This window comes from Trifolium pratense, linkage group LG7 (genome assembly GCF_020283565.1).
Source record: "Trifolium pratense cultivar HEN17-A07 linkage group LG7, ARS_RC_1.1, whole genome shotgun sequence".
In the NCBI taxonomy this organism is placed as follows: domain Eukaryota; kingdom Viridiplantae; phylum Streptophyta; class Magnoliopsida; order Fabales; family Fabaceae; genus Trifolium; species Trifolium pratense.
The window spans coordinates 55,720,837-55,741,583 of record NC_060065.1 but is presented as its reverse complement, the minus strand read 5'-3'; the positions used below and the strand labels follow the sequence as shown (position 1 = coordinate 55,741,583).

The following is a 20,747-nucleotide window of genomic DNA, read 5'->3' as shown; positions in this document are numbered from 1 at the left end:
AATCGATAATGATAAAAAATTAACATTCAAATTACTCAAATTGAGCAAACAAGTAACAATTACATATTTTAAGTTAAGTACTACCCAAAAAGGGGAGTGAGACGAGTAATTTAACTGGTTAATTAGTTGAGCTAAGAGTTAAGAAGTTGGAGATTCAGGGTTCAAGTTTTGACAAGGAGAAAAACTAACATAACAATATAATATACTAACAATTTGCTTATAAAAAAATACGTACTACCTAAAGACATAATTGGTAACATCATACTATAACCTTCAATAGTTAAGAGAAAACATGAATTATATCAGTCTTCTTTCCTACGTTTTCATCATCAAAGAACATTAATTGTCCGATATTTTTCGGATACCACGACACGCCTATTCATTGAGGTGTCTGTTCTTCATAACTTATGTGCCCATATTTCTAAATAGGGTCATGCTAAACGGTGTTCAGGAACACTTGTTAAGCATACCAAAAAAGAAACTTATAAAATTAAGGCTTAATTAGTAAAACGGTCCCTTAAAGACATTTTTGGTTTCAGATTGGTCCCTTAAAGAAAAAAAGGTCCAGATAGGTCCCTTAAAGAAAAAAAAATCCGAATAGGTCCCTTAAAGACATCTCCGTTAATCAGTTTGGTCCCTAAAAAGAGGTCTAAATAGGACCAAACTGATTAACGGAGATGTCTTTAAGGGACCTATTCAGACTTTTTTTTCTTTAAGGGACCTATTTGGACCTTTTTTTCTTTAAGGGATCAATCTGAAACCAAAAATATCTTTAAGGGACCATTTTACTAATTAAGCCTAAAATTAATGTCGATAAGAGAATATTTTACATATTCAAAATATTGAACGCAGATGTTTCAAAACATAATTTTCTTATTTATTCATATGGTCCGACATACTGTTTAACATTTTCCTTCTAAATATTATCAAAAGCACTTACCAGGAGTGAATTGTGCAGAAGGAGTGCTAAATTCAGTACTCAAGAAACCAGTTTGATTACAAAGCAGACGCCATTACATAATCTTTAGACCTATATTGTTAAACAGTTAACAGTAGAAACTTAATTACCTAATATTTAATCCAAGAAACTTCCATCTCTCTCTCTCTCTCTCCATGGATGCAAGTAGTGAAAGTCCAATTGAATCCAAGAAATCCAACTCCAAAACCCCTCGCAAACCAAAAGAAACCGTTCTCAAACAGAGTCTCTCTCTCTCTCTCTCTTGCAATTTCAAGTTTCATTACATGAATCTTTCAAATAGTTTTATTGATTTTTTTTTTTTTTTTGAATTTTGTAGAATCTCCAGCTGAATTCTTCGCAGAGAACAAAAATATCGCAGGATTTGATAATGTAAGAATATTTATATAGTTTGATTTAGCATAACTGCCATTTTTTTTTTCAATTTTTTGAAATTCCGTGGATTTCAATTCAGCCGGGAAAATCTCTGTATACTACTGTTAGAGAATTAGTGGAGAATGCACTTGACTCCGCCGAATCAATATCGGAGCTTCCAGTAGTTGAAATAACTATGTAAGTTTGCAAATACAAGTTTGTGCTTGATTGATTTTTCTTTCTTTCTTTCAGTGTATTGAGTTGATGATATATTTTATGTGAACTTGGTTTTTGCAGTGAGGAGATAGTTAAAAGCAAATTCAATTCTATGATTGGTCTTATTGACCGTGAACGTGTTGATGCAGCACTTTATGATGATTTTGAAACCGAAAAGGCTCGTGAGGTGTGTTCAATTTTATTTTATACCATTGATTGTTGTAATTAATGAGATATACTAGTATATGGTTGGGTTGTATAGTTTGTTAATTTGGGTATGGTAACAAATTTGAGCATATGTTTGAAATTGCATTGGATTTCCATTTCTTGTGTCCCAAAGCAATGTCAATTGTGGTTCCATTAGAGCTACAAAGTGTAGTTTAAGTTTGCACCAACACTTTAGATACACATAGTTACATTCAGTCACTTTTATGTTCTTAAGATATTATCGATGTCTATGTGTTAGTGTCAGTGCTTCACATGCATCCATCAAGTTTTCACGGCAAAAACAAACATGCTGTAAAATTATATACTGGTTTATATCACTTTGTGAAATTGAGTAGGCTCTCTATATGATTTTGTCTGTCTCAAATTATATCTGATTGTGCAGAAACGATTAGCAAAAGAAGCTCGTGCTCAAGAATTACAAGCAAAGAATGCTTCTCTTGGAAAGAAAGTGAAAGATACTCCGGCTTCAAAGGGTATCAAGGGTCGAGGCGAGGCTTCATTTTACAGAGTTACATGCAAGGTGCGCATTGTTTCTGCCTTACGCCTTTGTTTATGCTGCTGTATTGATACACATTGGTGTTTATGTCTTATTAGTTTTTATCCAATCTGTAAAACCATTTCATCTGATTTTGGAACCTAATTTGAAAGTACTTTATCTTTTTCTTTGTTTATATATTCAATTCCTGTACGTTTAATGTAACATGCTTGGTACTAATTGCAGGATAATGGAAAAGGAATGCCACACGATGACATCCCAAATATGTTTGGTCGAGGTCAGTTGGTAACCTGATACCCGAGTTGTCATTTCTGCAGACATTTCTGTAGTTATTTTTGTTGTTGTTAGTACTAGTAACCCCACTGACTGTAAGCTTATATATTCTTGCAGTTCTCTCTGGGACAAAGTATGGCTTGAAGCAGACTCGTGGAAAGTTTGGTCTTGGCGCGAAGATGGTATTGGCAACATGCACTAGTTAATTTATTTATTTTCCTCTATGATTGTTTTGTTTCATTAGCTCTGATGATTAACTTCTAACAGTTGCCAGATTTTGACTCAAGTGTGAGTTACATACTGGTTTTGGTTTTGCCTTATTGATCTGTATTTTTCATGCACACAGGCACTAATATGGTCCAAAATGAGTACCGGACTTCCTATTGAAATCTCTTCATCAATGAAAAAGCAAAATTATAGTACATTCTGCAGGCTGGATATTGACATCCATAAGTATGTTTTTAAATATTATAATTGAATTGATATTCAAACTCCTACTCCAAATAAACAATACTTCAATTATCAGGAATATTCCTCATGTACATTTACATGAAAAACGGGAGAACAAACAACATTGGCATGGAGCTGAAATTCAAGTTGTCATAGAGGGAAACTGGACAACTTACCGTGTATGTAATTTTATTAAATCTGCTGCAAACTCCAGATATATTTAAGCAGTTCCATTTTCCAAAATACAATGTTTTCATGTCTTTAAACTAACACGTTTCGTTAATATAAGCTCCTTTGTTTCCCTTGCAGTCAAAAATATTGCATTACATGCGACAAATGGCTGTTATTACCCCTTATGCACAGTTTCAGTTTAAGTTTGTGTCAGATGCACCCGAGTATGTAAATATATCTATTCAGATTCTCCTTTCAAGAACTACTATACACAATCATCTAATAGTCTAATACCATCTGTTTTCTTTTGCAGCAAGAATGTCACTGTAAGGTTTTCTCGCAGAACAGATGTAATGCCACCCATTCCTTTGGAGACAAAACATCATCCATCCTCTGTTGATTTGCTGCTAATTAAACGGCTTATTGCCGAAACCTCAAAGCAAAACCTTTTGCAGTTTCTTCAGCACGAATTTGTAAATATCAGTAAACCCCATGCTGAAAGATTGATAGGTAAGAAAATACTAATTTTATTAATAATTTGTTGGAGATTCTGTGTTTTACATTGAGAGCGTATTATGCATTTCTTGTAAAGGGAACGTTTCTCATGGTATTTATGTGCTCCAGTTGACTGTTTGGATGCAGTCACGCGTTCAATAAATTTAACGAAACTGGTATTTTGTTTGTTTAGAGGAAAAATAATAGATAAAGTTTCTCCACCTGATAATAGTAGAGTTTCCTTGATGTTAATGTGAGATATTTAAGTGGAGAGAGATGACATGTCTCGCTTTCATTGTTTATATTGGAACATGGGAATGGTTAAAATCCTTCTTTTATTTTATATTAACTTTTGTTTTAATGAGTAATTATCTAGGTTGCCTGCTGTAGTTCTGTTGTATGTAGATGCTTTTGTCCATAAAGTGATACTTTGAATTACTGCTGAGTGCTAAGAATTTAGTAAATCAGTAACAGTTCATTTATTAGAGGAAGTTTATACTCATATTTCAATGTGCATATTCTAGATCCCAATTTTTTTTCCACTACGCTCTTCACTTTTTCTTTTTCAGGAGAAATGGGTCCGGATTTTAGCTCAAAAATGGTTGTGAAGTCTCTAACTTCACAGCAATTAGTACGCATTCATCAGTTGTTCCGTCAAGCCAAATTTGATGATCCTAGTGGTCATGTAAGTGATGAAGTCTATTATGTTCCCCTTTTCTATACATTCATCATACATTGTTCCATAATTAACTTTTCATTATGTTATTCATGTCATTGCTTAATGTCCTTACTATTTATTATTAGTGTCTTAGCCCTGCTGGCGAATACAATCTTCGACTAGGAATCATAAAAGAGCTTCACCCAGACATGGTTGCAACATACTCAGGCAGGTTGTGATTTAATATCAAAGTTTTGCTAGATCTTCTTCTTATCTCAAATTATTGCTTCTTGTAACTTATATATGTCTTTGTTAACCATTCTTTTTAATCCTTCTAGCTGTGGACTATCACGGGCATTTAGCTTTCTTTGTATAATTCTATATGATCTTTCTAACTGTGTATTGAAAGTTCTGAAGGGTTTAGAGATGCCACTATGCTAGTAGCCCATTAGAGATTTCTTAATGTTATGTGCTTGGCTTGGCATTTCTTGTCATAGATAATTCAGTATGCTTAAAAGTTATTTTCCTGTGACTACTTCACAGTGCTCAAGTTTTTGAAGGCCACCCGTTCATTGTGGAAGCAGGAGTCAGTGTTGGTGGAAAAGATGTCAAGCAAGTTAAGTTTTGCTTCCAGCAATATTTATGTTAGTTAGCAATTTAGTTTTTTCTTAAGCAAAAAGCTTGGAGTGCAAATGCATAATGCATATTGACGTCCCAACTATGTTGGCACCCCATTAACACAAAAATCTACTGCACTCCAAAATTATTATTAATTTAAAGAAAAGAGAAAATACAAAACATGGGGGGACATGAACCAAATCCATGAAAATCATGTAAAATGCAAATTAGGAAATTTCTTATTTGTATAAAAATCCTCTGAAATAAATGAGGGGGATTAGATTTCCCCAGACAAATCCCTGGATTGAAATACCAAAATTACCCAACTTATATGCACTATCACAAGTATTCCCCTCCTGAAAATATGACAACAGTTTAGCTTGAATTTCATGCGTGCTAAAAATATAATTTTTTTCCTAAAGAAATGGTTTGAGAGTGTCAATTACATCGAAGTAGCATACTGAAGGGCCTCCAAAATAAACAGGCGTAAGTGAGGTTCTGAAGCACGTCAGTACCATCCTTAGCTTGCAATTACCGACTGTAGGAAAAGAAACGTCCTTGGCTTTTGCCATGATTGTCCCGTTTAACAGATCCCTTATGTATTCTGATTGAGCGAGTAGAAAAGCACCATCACAAAGCTGTTTGACCTCAACTCCCAAAAAGTAATCAAGAGATCCAAGGGGTTCAAGTGCAAATTATGCATTAAGCTTGTTGATCAAATCATCAATAAGAGTGAGAGGTTTAAGATCCAATAATAATAGTGTCATCTCTACAGATAAAAACATAGAGACAAGCACTTTAGAGAAGATGAATAAAGAGGGACCACACTAGTAGAAATGAACTCAAACGTGTATGATAGCTGGATGTCTCTAGCTAAGTTTTTTACAGTAGTTGAATGTCTCTAGCAAAATTATGATGTTCGTTCCACTTCTGCATAACAGAATGTGCTGACTCAGCACATTTTATCAGTTCAGTTACCATAGTTATTTATGATTATGTTATTCTTAGTGAGCTAAGTAGCTTATCTTTGGTTGATCTCTGTATAAACCTGCATTTTACATTTACATACAAGCTGTTACAAAATCATTTTAACTAATTCTCTGATTCTATTCTTCTTAAGTTCTCTTTCGATGCTCACTCATTTCTATAGCTCAAAGCTTGCTAGAACTCTATGAAGAGCTAGTTATATAGTGTTGTGTCATTGTGTTTTTAAACAACGGTAAATTAGTAATGGTTTGTCCTGAGTAATATACAATACTTTTTTCAGGGTTTGAATATATTTCGCTTTGCCAATAGAATTCCACTACTTTTTGAGCAAGGTGCCGATGTTGTCACCAGGACTGCGCTTAAAAGAATCAAGTAAGTGTGCACAGAAGCATATGGTTTCCCTTGACTTTGTAATTTTGAGATGAGGTCACAGAATAAGTGTCAATAATTGCTTTACAAAGTTCTTTAGCAATCACGGCACAGAAGTTACAAGTGAAACCTTACTAAATACTTTTGCAGCTGGAATAATTACAAGATTAACCAAGTACAAGACAAGATTGGTGTCTTTGTAAGCATTGTGAGCACAAAAATCCCATTTAAAGGAACTGGAAAAGAATACATTGGAGATGACATAACCGAGATTGCTTCTGCTGTCAAGGTTTGAAGATTTTAATTTACAAAGTTTAAATTTTAGCAAGGTTAGTGAGGCTAACAGTAATGTTTTGCTACTATTACCAGTCTGCTATTCAACAATGTTGTGTCCAATTAAAATCCAAGATTATGAAAAGGATACAGGCCCGTGAGCAGCAGGAGAGGAAACGAAATCTAACCAGGTAGGCATAAAGTTTATTTGTGCTATAATTTCAGGAATCAATTGAATGATGCTGCACTTCCTTCTGTTTTTTGTTTGGCATGATATATGATATGGTTCCCACCAATTGGCAGGTATATTCCTGATGCTAGTAGTGCATTTTACAATATTTTGAAAGTTATGCCATTACATCCATCAAAGAAGAGTCGTTATGGGGATCATGATGTAGATCTACTAGAAAAAGTCTCCGATAATTTGATTACTAAAGAAACATTCATCGAAAAGCTTTCTAAACACGTTGAACAGGTATTTCCCTTAACTGTTTTTTGTGTGTGAAAAAAGGACATGCTAGGGGGTTGCTTGAATTTGAACATGTTGCTGATTTTATTTTATTATAATGTATATATGCAGGTGGATTATGAAATGGGATTGGAGTTTGCTACACAGAGTGGAGTAAGCGAGGAACCCAGGGAAACAATATACATAAAGCCATTGGAAGCTGAAAACAAGAAGATTGACTTGCACTCTCCATTTTTTGTATTCAGAGTCCTTCAGTAGATTTAGAAATTGATTTGATATTTCATTATGCTTATAAATGTCCTTTGTTTACTGTGATATAAATTTAACTTGAAATATTAAATTCACTAGTTTCTTTCTTTCTTTCTTTCTCTTTCATGATTTCACTCGAATAGTATCATGAGGTAACCATCTCTATACACCTCATTTTAAACATTTTTATTCCACGATTTTTTTTTTTTGATAATTATTCCACAAATTCCTTCAGATTCACATACAAGAAAAATAACCATGTCAAATTCACATTTACAACTAACTATGATGAGCTGAATTAGCTAGAGTATCAGCAGCCTTATTAGCTTGTCTTTGCACAAACTCTACACTAGAGTTTCTATAATAACTAGAGAAAACTAATTTACAATGATCAATAATAGCGCCAAATTCAATTAAATCTTTACTTGAAGAGTGGAAACTATTGATCTATCTCTTTGAATCCAACTCAAAATCTACTAGTCCTAAGTTAAGCTCGTGCACCCACTTGAGCGCAGACATCGGCTCAAGTGCTTCACCAACATGAACTTCATTTTTAGGAGTAAACCATTCAATTTTTGCTGAAATAAAAGCTCTATATTCATCTCTAAGTACATATACCAATATTGACTTTATAAGAATTTATCGGAAAGGAAACATCTACGTTGCATTTTACCGGTCCAACTATTGGTTTTCGCCAAGTACTCTTAAAAAGATTTATATTTACTATTACCAACTAACAGCTAGCTACCATGTTGAATTCTACGTTTTGAAAGTCTCTGATACATGTCTTACAATCTTTACTCACAAATTATGATGATTCCAAATGAAAGACACACACCATGACTCAGCTACGTACCTTCTACCTTTCATATTTGAGATCATGCAATCCAGACACCTCACCCAACAGGTCACACTTGTCTTCTTTCCTCATATTTCTTACTTAGATGCCAAGTACAACATAATCGTGTGATTGTGTTTTCTTTCATGATCTACGTTACTAGAATAACGTCAATATATAGTTCTCAAACTAATAAGCTATAGACATATTCTAATAGTGTAAACTAATAGTACTCTAGCTCTTTGTGACGAGATTCTTTCTCGTCCCATCTGTTAGACTTTATCGAAAAGGAACCATCTACGTTACATTTTATCCATTCAGCTATCGTTTTCGCCAATACTCTTAAAAGTTAAACAACCAACCTACATATAAAAAAACTGGAGAAAGAAAAAAGAAGTAATTATGGTGAAACCAAACTTCTCACAAACTCTATTTTCATTTACTCTATATCATTTTTATAAAAAAATAAATAAAATTCATATTGCATTTCTCCTCTCATCTTTATATTACTATTTTTTTTTTGTCAGCTTTTTGAAACTTTTTTTTTGGTACAAAGCTTTTTGAAACTTTAACACTAACAATAGGAGTATATAATAATTTTACATTATTATTTAATAAAAAACCATCTATTTTTTTTTTAAGACAAAAAACACCATCTAATTATCATATCATATAATTAATTTTATTTTAAAATATCTTACTAATTTGGCCGAATACAAAATTCCCGGTAAATTCTAATATAGACCACTTCATCAAGTGGTCCATGGTGGATCAGTCATGAATAACATTATAACGAATACGAATTTTACAAAATCCACCGTTGGATTCAAAGTTTATATCATATAGATCATTCATAAAAAAATTTAGAAAAATTGAAAATCATTTGATATGTTATTCAGACACATCAAGATTAACCGTTTATTAAATAACGTAAATCTTGATGGGTCTCAATAACATATCAAATGATTTTCAAAAAAATTTTAAAAAATTTATGGATGATTTATACGATATAAACTTTCAATCCAACGGTGAATTTTGTAAAATTCATATTTGATAGATCACTTATCCATAGTGGACCAGTTGTGAAGTTAATCCACCTTAACGTTAGCCCAAAATTCTCATTATATTCGGTGTAATTTAATCTTGTTATTGTGTTTATTGATTGATATTCATTCATAGAGACATCACCTTTTTACTTCTTACTTCTTCTTCTAACTTTTTATAATCTGATTTTACCCAATTTCTAGGGTTTCTCGGTGCAACCATCCACACTGAAGCAACAATGCCTCGTTACTACTGTGACTACTGCGATACTTATTTGACCCACGATTCCGTAAGTGATTTCCTTCACCATTGCTAATTGCGTTGCTTTCACTTTGATTTTAACCTAACACATATTTAATAATTTCTAATCTGCATTAGTAATATGCAAGTGCAAACTACTGTTAGATATAGTAATTCGATACTATTAATTAATTAGAATTAGTTTACTATTGTTTTAAGATAGTTAGAAGTTAGTTATGATTAGTTAGAAGTAGGTTATAATAGTTTTCTTAGGATCACTATATAATGTGATGTGAATCCTACACTATGAAGCACAGAAGCACAAGGAGAGACACCAGACACAACATGTACATTGACACGTCAGACGCCTATAGTAATTAGAGAAAATGACATAATTCAATGTAATCATAGGTGCCTGTGTTTCGTAGATCCTGTTAGATAATAATATTATTAGGGCTTTAAGTATTGAGCTTTATATGTTAGTAGTTTAGTAGTCCATTAGGAATTATTATAAATTGTAGTGTAATCCTTATTTTGTTAAGTAATGCTATTATAATATTATTGAAACCCTAGCCGTCACTTTGTGTTTCTCTCTGAACTTTAACATGGTATCTAGAGCTTGTTTCGATCCACCTTAAATCACCGGTTCTTTCCGCTGTCAAATTCTCAAAAGTTTGAGAATGTATTTGGTTTGATCTTTGATGATTTGTTCTTTCCCTGGGTTAGTTCTTTCTCTTATTGTTGGTCAATTTTTCAAGTGGGTATTGTCTTTGCTGGTATTTGTGAATTCTGTGTGCCGTCGTCTATTATTGCTTGGAAGAAACAAATTGGTTATTACTTCTTTTTTGATGGGTTTTGAATTTTATTGGTGGATATTTGCAACGTTCATCCACGTTTTGAATTTTAGTGACAGGAGAAGTGAATTTATTTGGGAGTTTATTGCAAGTTCTGTTGTGAATTTCCTCTCTCGGCTTGTTTGATATGCTTGATAATGTTGGTTGCGGTTGTGTCGTCAATTTCATTTGGTGTGGTCTTTTTTTGGTTTTGTTGTTGTTTATTCAATTGGTATTTGATTTAAATCCTCTCTATTGAGTTGGATTGGTATGACTGATTTAATTCGGTTCAGTTCCATTTGATTTGGTTTTGTTTCTATTTTGTTTGGTTATGCTTCGCTTCTTGCGGTTTGGTTTGGTTTGTCATGACTGTTTTTTTTTGTTTGGTTCTGTTGGGTGAGTTAAGATAGTACTCGCAATTTGTCTGTCTGGTGAGCGAAAGCTCGCAATCTGTCTGTCTGGTGAGCGAAAGCTCGCAATTTGTCTGTCTGGTGAGCGAATACTCACAATCTGAAATTTGAATCCGGTGAGGGAATACTCACATTGAATCCGGTGAGGGAATACTCACATTGAATCCGGTGAGGGAATACTCACATTGAATCCGGTGAGGGAATACTCACATTGAATCCGGTGAGGGAATACTCACATTGAATCCGGTGAGGGAATACTCACAATTTGAAATTTGAATCCGGTGAGGGAATACTCACATTGAATCCGGTGAGGGAATACTCACATTGAATCCGGTGAGGGAATACTCACATTGAATCCGGTGAGGGAATACTCACATTGAATCCGGTGAGGGAATACTCACAATTCGAAGTCTGAAATCTGAAGAAGTTGAATTTGAAGCTATTAGTTAATTTAGTTTATTTTCGGGTTGATTTGTAATAAGCTCAAAGCTTAGTAAGCTTTAGCTTGAGGGGTAGTATTAGAAATAAAATATTTAGTTAGAGTAGTTTGATTTTCGTTTTTTGTTTGACAAACTCTTGATGATTATCTGATAATGCATCGTGAGTTTGAGGGGAAGTGTTAGATAATAATATTATTAGGGCTTTAAGTATTGAGCTTTATATGTTAGTAGTTTAGTAGTCCATTAGGAATTATTATAAATTGTAGTGTAATCCTTATTTTGTTAAGTAATGCTATTATAATATTATTGAAACCCTAGCCGTCACTTTGTGTTTCTCTCTGAACTTTAACAGATCCTACACTAAGGGGACATTTGGATTGCCTTGTTTTTGAGCTTATGCAAATAAATAAGCATTTATGTATTATTCATAAGCTTGTTAAGGTAGTTTATGAAAAAACAACCCATAAAGATACAATTTTCGTTAGTGAAAACTTATGAATTAACATAAATGTTTATTTGCATAAGATATTTTTCATAATCTCAAAAATAAGCCAATCCAAATAGGTCCTAATTGTGTCAGCTTCTTCTTACTATCAATTTCAAAATTAATATTTCTTCTCTCAATTTATTTTTTTCCTTTATTGGGTTCTACCATGCTTCTGAACAACTACATATGAAACAGTGTTTCACTTTGTATAATTTTTACGAGTGTTAGTTAGCCTCAACCAATTAATTGCATATGTAGCTAACTTTGTGTAATTTTGCAGCCATCTGTTAGAAAGCAGCATAATTCTGGTTACAAACATAAGGTGCTGTAAAATTTTCTCAATTTGTTTTTAATAAAAAAAAAAGTTGCATTTCAATCTAGGTCATATTTACGAGGTTTCATGTGTTTGTGCTTTCTAGGCTAATGTAAGGTCCTACTATCAGCAATTTGAAGAGCAACAAACTCAAAGTTTAATTGATCAGCGAATCAAAGAACATCTTGGGCAAGCTGCGGCTTTTCAGCAGGTTGGCGTGGCTTATAATCATCTAATGGTTCAGAGGCCAAACCTTCCTGCTGTATTGCCACCCCCAAGATTTCCCATTCCTGGAGGTCAACCACTAATGCCAGGGTTCAGACCTCTCATGCCTAGACCTATGCCTGTTCCTGGGGCACCAGGTGATATTTTTCTTCCTTGCACAAAACTTCCATCACCTCTTATTGAAGCATTTGAATGTCATGTCTTCTGCATTTTACATGGTGCATTACTTTATCATTTTGTAATGAAATGAGAATGATTATACATATCTCAATGGCTAACCTCATTATTTTTGGCTTGCTTCCAGTATTGAAGTTGCCTTGTAGTTTGAATTTCCTTTTTGATATATGTTACTTCCTGTCTTTGGTTTTTTATATTTTGACAACAATTCTTTACTTGTAATCTTTTTCTTAGTTGAGCTTGCATTTTTTGGTTTGGCTTTGTTTATTCCATCATATGTAATGTAAGTGGTTTTCAATTGGAGTTTACAGGGTATGGTTCTGCGCCTACTATGCCACAAATGATGCCTCCACCTGGTGCTCCCCAGATGCCGGGTCAGTTAAATTCCCTACCACGACCCCCTTCATTAGCTCCCCCACCAACAGCTCCTGGAAGCACTGCACCGCCACCTTCCAACGGTGCTCTCCCTATGGCATCATCAGCAATGTATCAAGCCAATGCACCGGCACCATCATCTGGAGGTTATGATAATTACAATTCCAATTCCAATGCTCAAGCACCTGAGGGCAATCACTAAGCTGGTCAAACTTGTATGTTATTTAATATTAAATTTTGCACTAATGTGGCACTTGTTCTGTAAAATCACACTGCCTTATTCTTTGCTATTTTCTATGGTAACTCAGTAAGAAAGCGTAGTCTTTGCAGGGACCCAAAGCCTTTATCAAGTTCTACTAATCAACATTCTCTTCTATTTTTATTTATTTTTGTGCTATGCAGTTCTCGTTGCATAATTTTATCTCTGTTGGAGTGTTAATATAATGAATGAATATAGGCCTTAGAGATTAAAATAGGCCCAAGATGCATTAGTTAATTGTAGGTGATTCATCATGTTTTGGAAGGATCTAGATGAATTGAATTGATGAGTCATTGGTTAGTTTGTTAGGATTAATCAAGCCTATAAATAAAGGCATCTAGATCTATCTGTGCTCCTCCTACCATTCCGGATGAAAAGTTCATAATGAAGTGCTAATTGTGTGTAAATCATTTGATAGTCTTCTTTTTGCAACTGCTTTTTCTTTGAATTTGAAATCTTAGATTTATCGGTGTGGACTTAGTTGACACTAGACATTTCAGAGAATTTATACTGATGATTTCTAGTGCTATATGCTGCAAAAAAAAATTGATTACTAAAGAAACATTCATCGAAAAGCTTTCTAAACACGATAAACAGGTATTTCCCTCAACTGTTTTTTGTGTGTGAAAAAAGGATATGCTAGGGGGTTGCTTGAATTTGAACATATTGCTGATTTTATTTTATTATAATGTATATATGCAGGTGGATTATGAAATGGGATTGGAGTTTGCTACACAGAGCGGAGTAAGCGAAGAACCCAGGGAAACAATATACATAAAGCCATTGGAAGCTGAAAACAAGAAGATTGACTTGCACTCTCCATTTTTTGTTTACAGAGTCTTTCAGTAGATTTAGAAATTGGTTTTGATAATAAAAAGAAATGATAGTGAATTTAATATTTCAAAGTTAAATTTATATCACAGTAAACAAAGGACATTTATTGTATCATTTTTTCATTCGCAGGAAATATATAACATACAGTCAAAAATATATATCATACTTGAGGTTGATAGCAAAATATAACATACAGTATAAAATGGAAATAACCATGTCAATTCACATTTACAACTATGGTAAGTTGAATTAGGAAAATGGATCCACATAGGAGTCAATTTTGATACAGGTGCTCTGGATTGCTTGATAAATATCGGTTTCAAATTTTAATACAGTTTTGATTTTCTAAAATATAAATATTCTAATTTTAAAATTTGAAACATTCTACTTTAATCAAACGACTGTGATCTTTTCGACTGCATGTAGTCATAGGTGCAATCCAAATCCTTGATGAAAAAGAAAAGAACAATATATGTTGTTAAGTTAAAGAATCATAATGATACTCTTAAAAGTTAAACAATCAAGTTACATCTAAAAAAAAATTAGAAAAATAAAAAAAGAAGTAATTATGGTGAAACCCAACTTCTCACAAACTCTATTTTCAATTATTCTATATCATTTTCGTATAAAAATAAATAAAATTCATATTGCATTTCTCCTCTCATCTTTATTACTAATTTTTTTTCAGCTCTTTTAAAACTTTAATAAAAATGCACCAACAATATAAAATAATTTTACACTATTATTTAATAAAAAACCATCTAATTAATAATTATTTTTTATTTAATTTAATTAATAGTATCTTAAATTTTGATTAATCACAAAGTTGGTATTTCTTCTTCTGTTTCTGTTATTTTTCCATCTTGTATTTATCATTCATCACTCTCAACTCTCATCACACAGAAAGAAGATTGAGATTCGATCCAAAATGGCGACGAATGAACCAACACAGATCGCCATTCTAGGAGCCGGTACATTTGTGAAGAATCAGTACATTCCTAGACTCTCGGAGATTTCTAATCTCTTCAACCTCAAAGCAATTTGGAGCAGAACTCAAGAATCTGCAACTTCTGCTGTTGAAATAGCTAACAAACATTTTGGTGGTGGTGAAGTTCAATGTAAATGGGGAGATAATGGTCTTGATGATATCATTCAAGATCCATCCATAACTGCTGTTCTTGTTGTTTTGGCTGGACAATATCAGGTTCATCATCAATCATTGGATAACTTTTATCATATTACTCTTGTTAGATTAGTCAGTTTGGATAGCCAACTTAATTTGCAGCTTATAGTATAAATGCTTATCATTATACGAGTATGTTTGACAAATGACAAGACACATTTTTCAGCTTATAGCTTATAAGTTCATATGATTAAAAAATATCTGTTTAGTAATAGTAACTGTTATTTTCTCAAGAGCTTATAGCTGTTTTTTCACTAGCTTATTTTGAAAAGCTAATTCAATTAGTTTATAGCTTAAAGCTTATCATTTTTTCTCTCAATTTTACCCTTGTCATCTTACTTGAAAAAAAAAATAAAATTAATTAAACGTATCTTTTTTATGTCATTTGATATTTATAATTTACTTCAACGGCTAATTTTAACAAACACTACAAATTCGATCAATTAGTTTATCCGCTATAAGCTATAAGCTATTTGCTATACGCTCATCCGCTATAAGCTATTTTTGCGAAACAGAGCCTAAGCGCTTGTGACTCATGTATAAGCTGTTTTTATAGCAAAAGATAAAATAAAGTTAAAACTATCTTGGAGAGTTGATGAAAATAAACTGAAAACAGCTTATGAACATGTTGTACGTTGTTTTCATAACTTTTCCCAAATAGTATCACAATGCTTATGCCAGTAGATAAGCTCAAATGTGCCGATCCAAGCAGCTGTAATTGTCTCACAAGAACTAATATGATTGTGAGATTTTAATACGTTAGTATTTGAGTAAACCCAAGTTTGTATCTGAAATTGTAGGACCATATGAACTTAGTCATCAACATTATCAATATTTCAAAATGATCATTGAAACTGCAAAATGTTAATCAAGTTCGTTCCTCTATTTGGACCAATTGTCAAATATGTTCCCGGCATAACTCACTTAGTTTCATATTTATCTCTGAAATTACTAACTTAATGTCATCATATTCCTTGCAAATACCAATAGCAGCATGGACCCGATTAACATTTTGGAATATTGATAATGTAGTGGACTAGGTCGACACAGTTCTATAATTTCAAGAATCAAATTGGTTATTCACTCATTACTCCTATTATTTTGAAATTTGGTTAACTTTAGGGACTGAGCTGACATTACTTTACAATCCCTAGGATTAAATTTGTAATTCACTCAGTTAATCAAATATTTGGGGGTACAATAAGTCAAATGTAGAGAGTCATTGGAATGATGTTTTTGCTGAAGTTTATTTTTTATGCAATTTTATTTTACAAATTATCAATTGTTGCAGGTTGACATCTCACTCAAGTTGTTAAAGGCTGGTAAACATGTCCTTCAAGGTAATGATTGTTGCAAATGTGTGTTGATGGTTGATATGCCCCGGCAGCAATATTTTTATGAGGGACAGTTTAATTAAGTTAGTGAGGGATGAGGCACCTGACTGGCTGCTATACATTATCTTAGTAAATTGACATTTGATAATCACTATTTTACTGTTAATCTTTTGTGCCATTGACTAAATTTTCTATTTATTTGGATGCATTGTATGTGTTGGGTGGCTGATTTGGTGGTTATGAAGAGAAACCGGCAGCATCTTGTAAGTAGTAGCTCTAACTTTTATATGATACTATGTATATTATACCTGTGTTTATAAATCAATTTTCTTTTATGGAGTACTCCATTTACCTATTTTTGCGTGATTCTAGGAAAACTATAGATCACACTTTCTTCATCTGCGTGTGATCACTTGATTATAATACCGACTTAGTTTATGTTGCTTCTCCTCCTTATCTTCTAAGACTATATCAAGCTATTAACCTAATAAAGAAGATTTTTGACGAAAGACACATTGAATATAAAATTCTTCGGTACAATGTAATAATACTGAAGTCAAACTGAAACTTCGTTGCATTTAGGCACTCTTGAGGACCCGCCACTTATCTATTGAAATTTGCTTGATTTAATTCAAAATGTAAATTTTAGTGGCATCTTTCTTGGAAAAACACTTTACTCTCTATCACATTGATAACTTTCATATTAGCTTATCCACATATATTCTCTCCCTCCTTATTATTAGATGGAAAATTGCAGTTACTGTATCCTAAACATGTGGCATAATTTTATTTTAATCCGATACTGCAGCCATAAGCGAGCTGGAAACTGCATTATCTAACTACAAATCGATTTCTGCTGATGCTCCTGGCCAAAAAATTTGGTCTGTGGCTGAAAATTATCGTTTTGAGCCTGCCTTATTAGAGGTATTTGTTTCTATTGGAAATTTTAACCTATGAATCTTGCTGTCCATTTATATAATCTTTTTGGCAGGGTAAGAAACTAATTGCTGACATTGGGAAAATGATGAGTGTCCAAGTTATTATAGAAGGATCAATGAACAGTTCAAACCCTTACTTTTCAAGCTCTTGGAGGCGCAATTTTACTGTATGTGCTTTGTAATTAAGTTACACATTCTGTATTTGTTTAATTTCAGGAGAGCATTTGTCACAACTTTGAATAACTTAATCAACTGTAAAAGTGAAGGGGATGATATATACTTCATAATTTACGAATATATGTCTTAAAATCACGATCTTTATGAAAGTAAATAATAAGGTTGAGATTTCTTTATCAGATACAAATTCTTTTTAGCTTATATGAGATGACCAATGGAGTACTGAGAAATTCTAATCTACATTCATTAATGTTCATTATGCTTTTCTGTATTTCCTTATATGAGGCTATTCTAGCGTGACTTTAAAATTCTGAATCTTTTTATTAACTTCTCGTGTTATTAGCATGACAGTTTAATCCTGCTTTCTCTCAATATTTTTTGGTTCCTAATTTTAAGGTATCATTTCTTTTCTTTCTGGCAGGGAGGCTTCATTCTTGATATGGGCGTGCATTTCATTGCAGGGTTGAGAATGGTAATATCAGAGATTTCACTGTATAATTCATAAACTATTGTATTCATTAACTCATGTTCTTCTGCCAAAATAAACTTGTGTATGGAAAAGCAATTGTTTGTTTGATTTTAACTCTTTGTGAAAGAATGTATTTTGAAATGTTAATAGTTATACACTTTATTACTGCATAAATTGTGGAAGAGAACTAATGGACAGATCTGATAGAGTTACTTCTATATTAGAAACCTAGTAAGAATGCCATTAGGCTTTACTTCTATATAATGACGATTGTATCCTTTTACTCTTGACAGCTAGTTGGGTGTGAGGTGGTTTCAGTTTCAGCTATGACATCTCATGTAGATTTGACCTTACCACCACCAGATAATTTATCATCTGTCTTGTAAGCCTCTATTTTCCATAAATAACTTTACAAAAACACTCGACCAGAAGTCTAAAAAAATTGTTGGAATGTTTTTCTTCAGTCATTTGGAGAATGGATGCTCAGGAGTATTTGTAATGGTTGTCTCCTCCAGATCACCTAAGGCATGTGGTAAATGATCGTTCATCTTACAAATACACACACTCGCTAGTGCTACACATCCCTGACAGTAGATATGCTTAATATTCATGCGTTTGTTCTTGCAAGTCTTTACTCATGGTATTAAATTACATTTTATAGATCTTGTGGCGAGTTGTTGGCACAAATGGAACCCTTCAAATTGAGCGTGGATTCCAAGGACAGCATGGTTACCTGGTATGTACTATAGTTATAGTTACAGGTTTTCGTAAATAATATCCAAAGTAGGATCTGAGATTTTCCTTCAATATCCGCTCAAGTTTCCATTATTTTAATCAAATCACTTTCATTTATCTTCATTTATTTTTCTGACTTTATGATGCTATATAGGTTACATCATATGATGCTAATGGACAAAGCAAAAGCTCATTTTTCCCATTCAGTGGAGTAACTGAAGAATTAAAAGCTTTTTTTAATGATGTTTCTGAAAACACCCTCAAGGTAATTAGATTCTTGCAAAATGCCTCCACTGTTCCACCTTCTCATTTTATAGTACCGCTGCAAATTCCTCGCATATATCTTTGTTCATCATGTTTCTTATCCTCAATTATCCACGCTTACCACAAACAGTTGATTTGCACAATTCCATATACACATAATACATATACATATAATTAAAAAAAGCCAGACCGTGTTGAGATCTCTAGTTTAATTTATCTCCATTTTGCAGAAGGGTAGTCAGTTTGTGCCTGAGCACCGTCTCTCTTTTGTCGAGGGTGCGAGAGATGTTGCTCTTTTAGAGGCAATGCTTGAATCTGGATCAAGGCAGGGCGAGCTAGTTCATGTGAAAAAGTTTTGAGGTGATCATAGAACTCTTCGCGTCGGCTTTCTTAATTCAGTATCTACAGATATTTACTGGGTGTAAATGAACAAGCCCGTGGATCAAGTCAGGGAGATCAATGTGGTTGGATGGAGTTTTAAGATTTGTATAAATTTATTGAAATTATTATTGGTATGCTCGTGCTGATGCATCTCAAACTTCTAATATCTCGAGACAAAGTATTCGAAATAATGCCATGTAAGTTGAATTTATTACAATGTCCCATGCATCTGTTGATAAAGGGACAAATTTAGTAGGTGCTCTCATCTTTTCCTTTGGAGTAAGAATTTAGTATGAATATCAGATCTTTTTAAACTGATCAGGAGACAATAAAAATGCACAAGGTAAACTGAATTGATAAATCAATGTTATAGCTGCCAACCACACAAATTGTACTCATTTCATGTCAAAAAAGCCATTCCTACATCATTAAAGTAGTATAGTAACTTCCTGATTCTCTAGTTTCGATTTCAATATATTGTTTCTCCCTCAGGCACCCTCCTTTCTTTTTCTTTTCTCCCTCTTCACTTGCTTGTGCTGTTACTCATTGCTGTTTGTTTCCTTTCATTGGGATTTTGACAGCATTGTTTCACAGTCGCAACCAAATGAGCGTGGGGGGAAAACGTTGGCACTTCCATTTAAACAGAATCCAGGACAAACATAAAAAGGTTTGAACTTTATGCTAATCTTGATCATCATAGATTAACTTTTCATCTTGATTCATGGACATTGTTTAGTTCAATCGGTTGTGTTCCTGATTTTGAGAACTTCGTAGAATTTCACTCCCTCCATACCAAAATAAATAACATAGTTGACCACACGTTTGCCAATATACAACTTTAATCATTAATATCTTAAATTGTCTATTATTAAAAATTATATATTTTGAAAATACTCATCGAACCGAATCAAACAACATCTTATATGTTAATATTTGAATATACATATTAGTAGAAAAATACAGTCAAAGGAGATCATATGAATAGTAAACAAAGTCAAAAATTGGTCATTTATTTTGAAACGGAGGAAATATTAGAGTAAATCTCATAATTCGTCTCTGACTCTTTAGGACACTCGCAATTATGTCTTTTAGATTATGAATATTTTGAATTGGGTTCTAACTCTATCAAACAATATACAATATTCCCTTCCATCCTTCTGTTAACATATGTTGATTAAAGTAACTTTATACTTCTGCCAGTACAAATTTAGTCCCTATAAAAATTTACTACCTTTATAATCCCTAACATTACTACAAAATTTGTAAACACGAATCATAAAATATCACAACCCAAGATGTTTGATTAATCAAACATTCAAAACATACCAAATGAGTAAATATCAAAATAATAAATTCATGCACTTTCTTTGACAAGAATAAAGTGATAGTTAACAACACAGATATTATATTCTTTTACTTTTTTGTATTGTTTTGACAAATGTTCTTCATAATCTAAATCTTTTAAAAAGATTCATGGATAAATATTATTATTTTGATCCAATAATACAC

The 20,747-nt window shown here is 33.0% G+C and overlaps 3 protein-coding genes across 6 annotated transcripts; all 3 read left to right on the top strand.

Annotated features, from left to right (window-relative positions):
- The first annotated feature begins 859 nt into the window (after positions 1-859).
- LOC123894052 (DNA topoisomerase 6 subunit B-like) lies at positions 860-13,961 on the top strand. 3 transcript variants are annotated; one of them, XM_045943925.1, is made up of 20 exons: positions 860-1,201; positions 1,296-1,348; positions 1,431-1,528; positions 1,628-1,733; positions 2,157-2,294; positions 2,496-2,547; positions 2,661-2,725; positions 2,890-2,996; positions 3,070-3,172; positions 3,303-3,388; positions 3,478-3,674; positions 4,229-4,344; positions 4,464-4,549; positions 4,861-4,933; positions 6,203-6,294; positions 6,442-6,580; positions 6,661-6,755; positions 6,868-7,039; positions 13,626-13,763; positions 13,815-13,961. In XM_045943925.1, the coding sequence occupies exons 1-20, from the start codon at positions 1,114-1,116 to the stop codon at positions 13,944-13,946; spliced, it is 2,136 nt and encodes a 711-aa protein (XP_045799881.1). In that variant the 5' UTR covers positions 860-1,113; the 3' UTR covers positions 13,947-13,961. The 3 variants fall into 3 exon arrangements, with proteins under 3 accessions (XP_045799881.1, XP_045799883.1, XP_045799882.1); XM_045943927.1 differs by lacking the exons at positions 13,626-13,763; positions 13,815-13,961 and adding an exon at positions 7,145-7,389; XM_045943926.1 differs by having other exon boundaries at positions 915-1,201; positions 13,626-13,923.
- LOC123894053 (U1 small nuclear ribonucleoprotein C-like) lies at positions 9,272-13,010 on the top strand. Its single transcript, XM_045943928.1, has 4 exons — positions 9,272-9,453; positions 11,855-11,896; positions 11,994-12,249; positions 12,601-13,010. Exons 1-4 carry the CDS (start codon positions 9,403-9,405, stop codon positions 12,864-12,866), a joined length of 615 nt encoding a protein of 204 aa, XP_045799884.1. The 5' UTR covers positions 9,272-9,402; the 3' UTR covers positions 12,867-13,010.
- Positions 13,962-14,560: 599 nt separating the features above from the next.
- LOC123894051 (glucose--fructose oxidoreductase-like) lies at positions 14,561-19,887 on the top strand. Of its 2 annotated transcripts, XR_006803610.1 has the most exons (12): positions 14,561-14,961; positions 16,232-16,280; positions 16,520-16,537; positions 17,083-17,198; positions 17,266-17,379; positions 17,811-17,861; positions 18,152-18,240; positions 18,323-18,383; positions 18,520-18,594; positions 18,748-18,858; positions 19,088-19,581; positions 19,820-19,887. XR_006803610.1 is itself a non-coding variant. In XM_045943923.1 (11 exons), the coding sequence occupies exons 1-11, from the start codon at positions 14,686-14,688 to the stop codon at positions 19,214-19,216; spliced, it is 1,089 nt and encodes a 362-aa protein (XP_045799879.1). In that variant the 5' UTR covers positions 14,561-14,685; the 3' UTR covers positions 19,217-19,621. The 2 variants fall into 2 exon arrangements, 1 of the variants encoding a protein (XP_045799879.1); XM_045943923.1 differs by lacking the exon at positions 19,820-19,887 and having other exon boundaries at positions 19,088-19,621.
- The last annotated feature ends 860 nt before the right edge of the window (positions 19,888-20,747 follow it).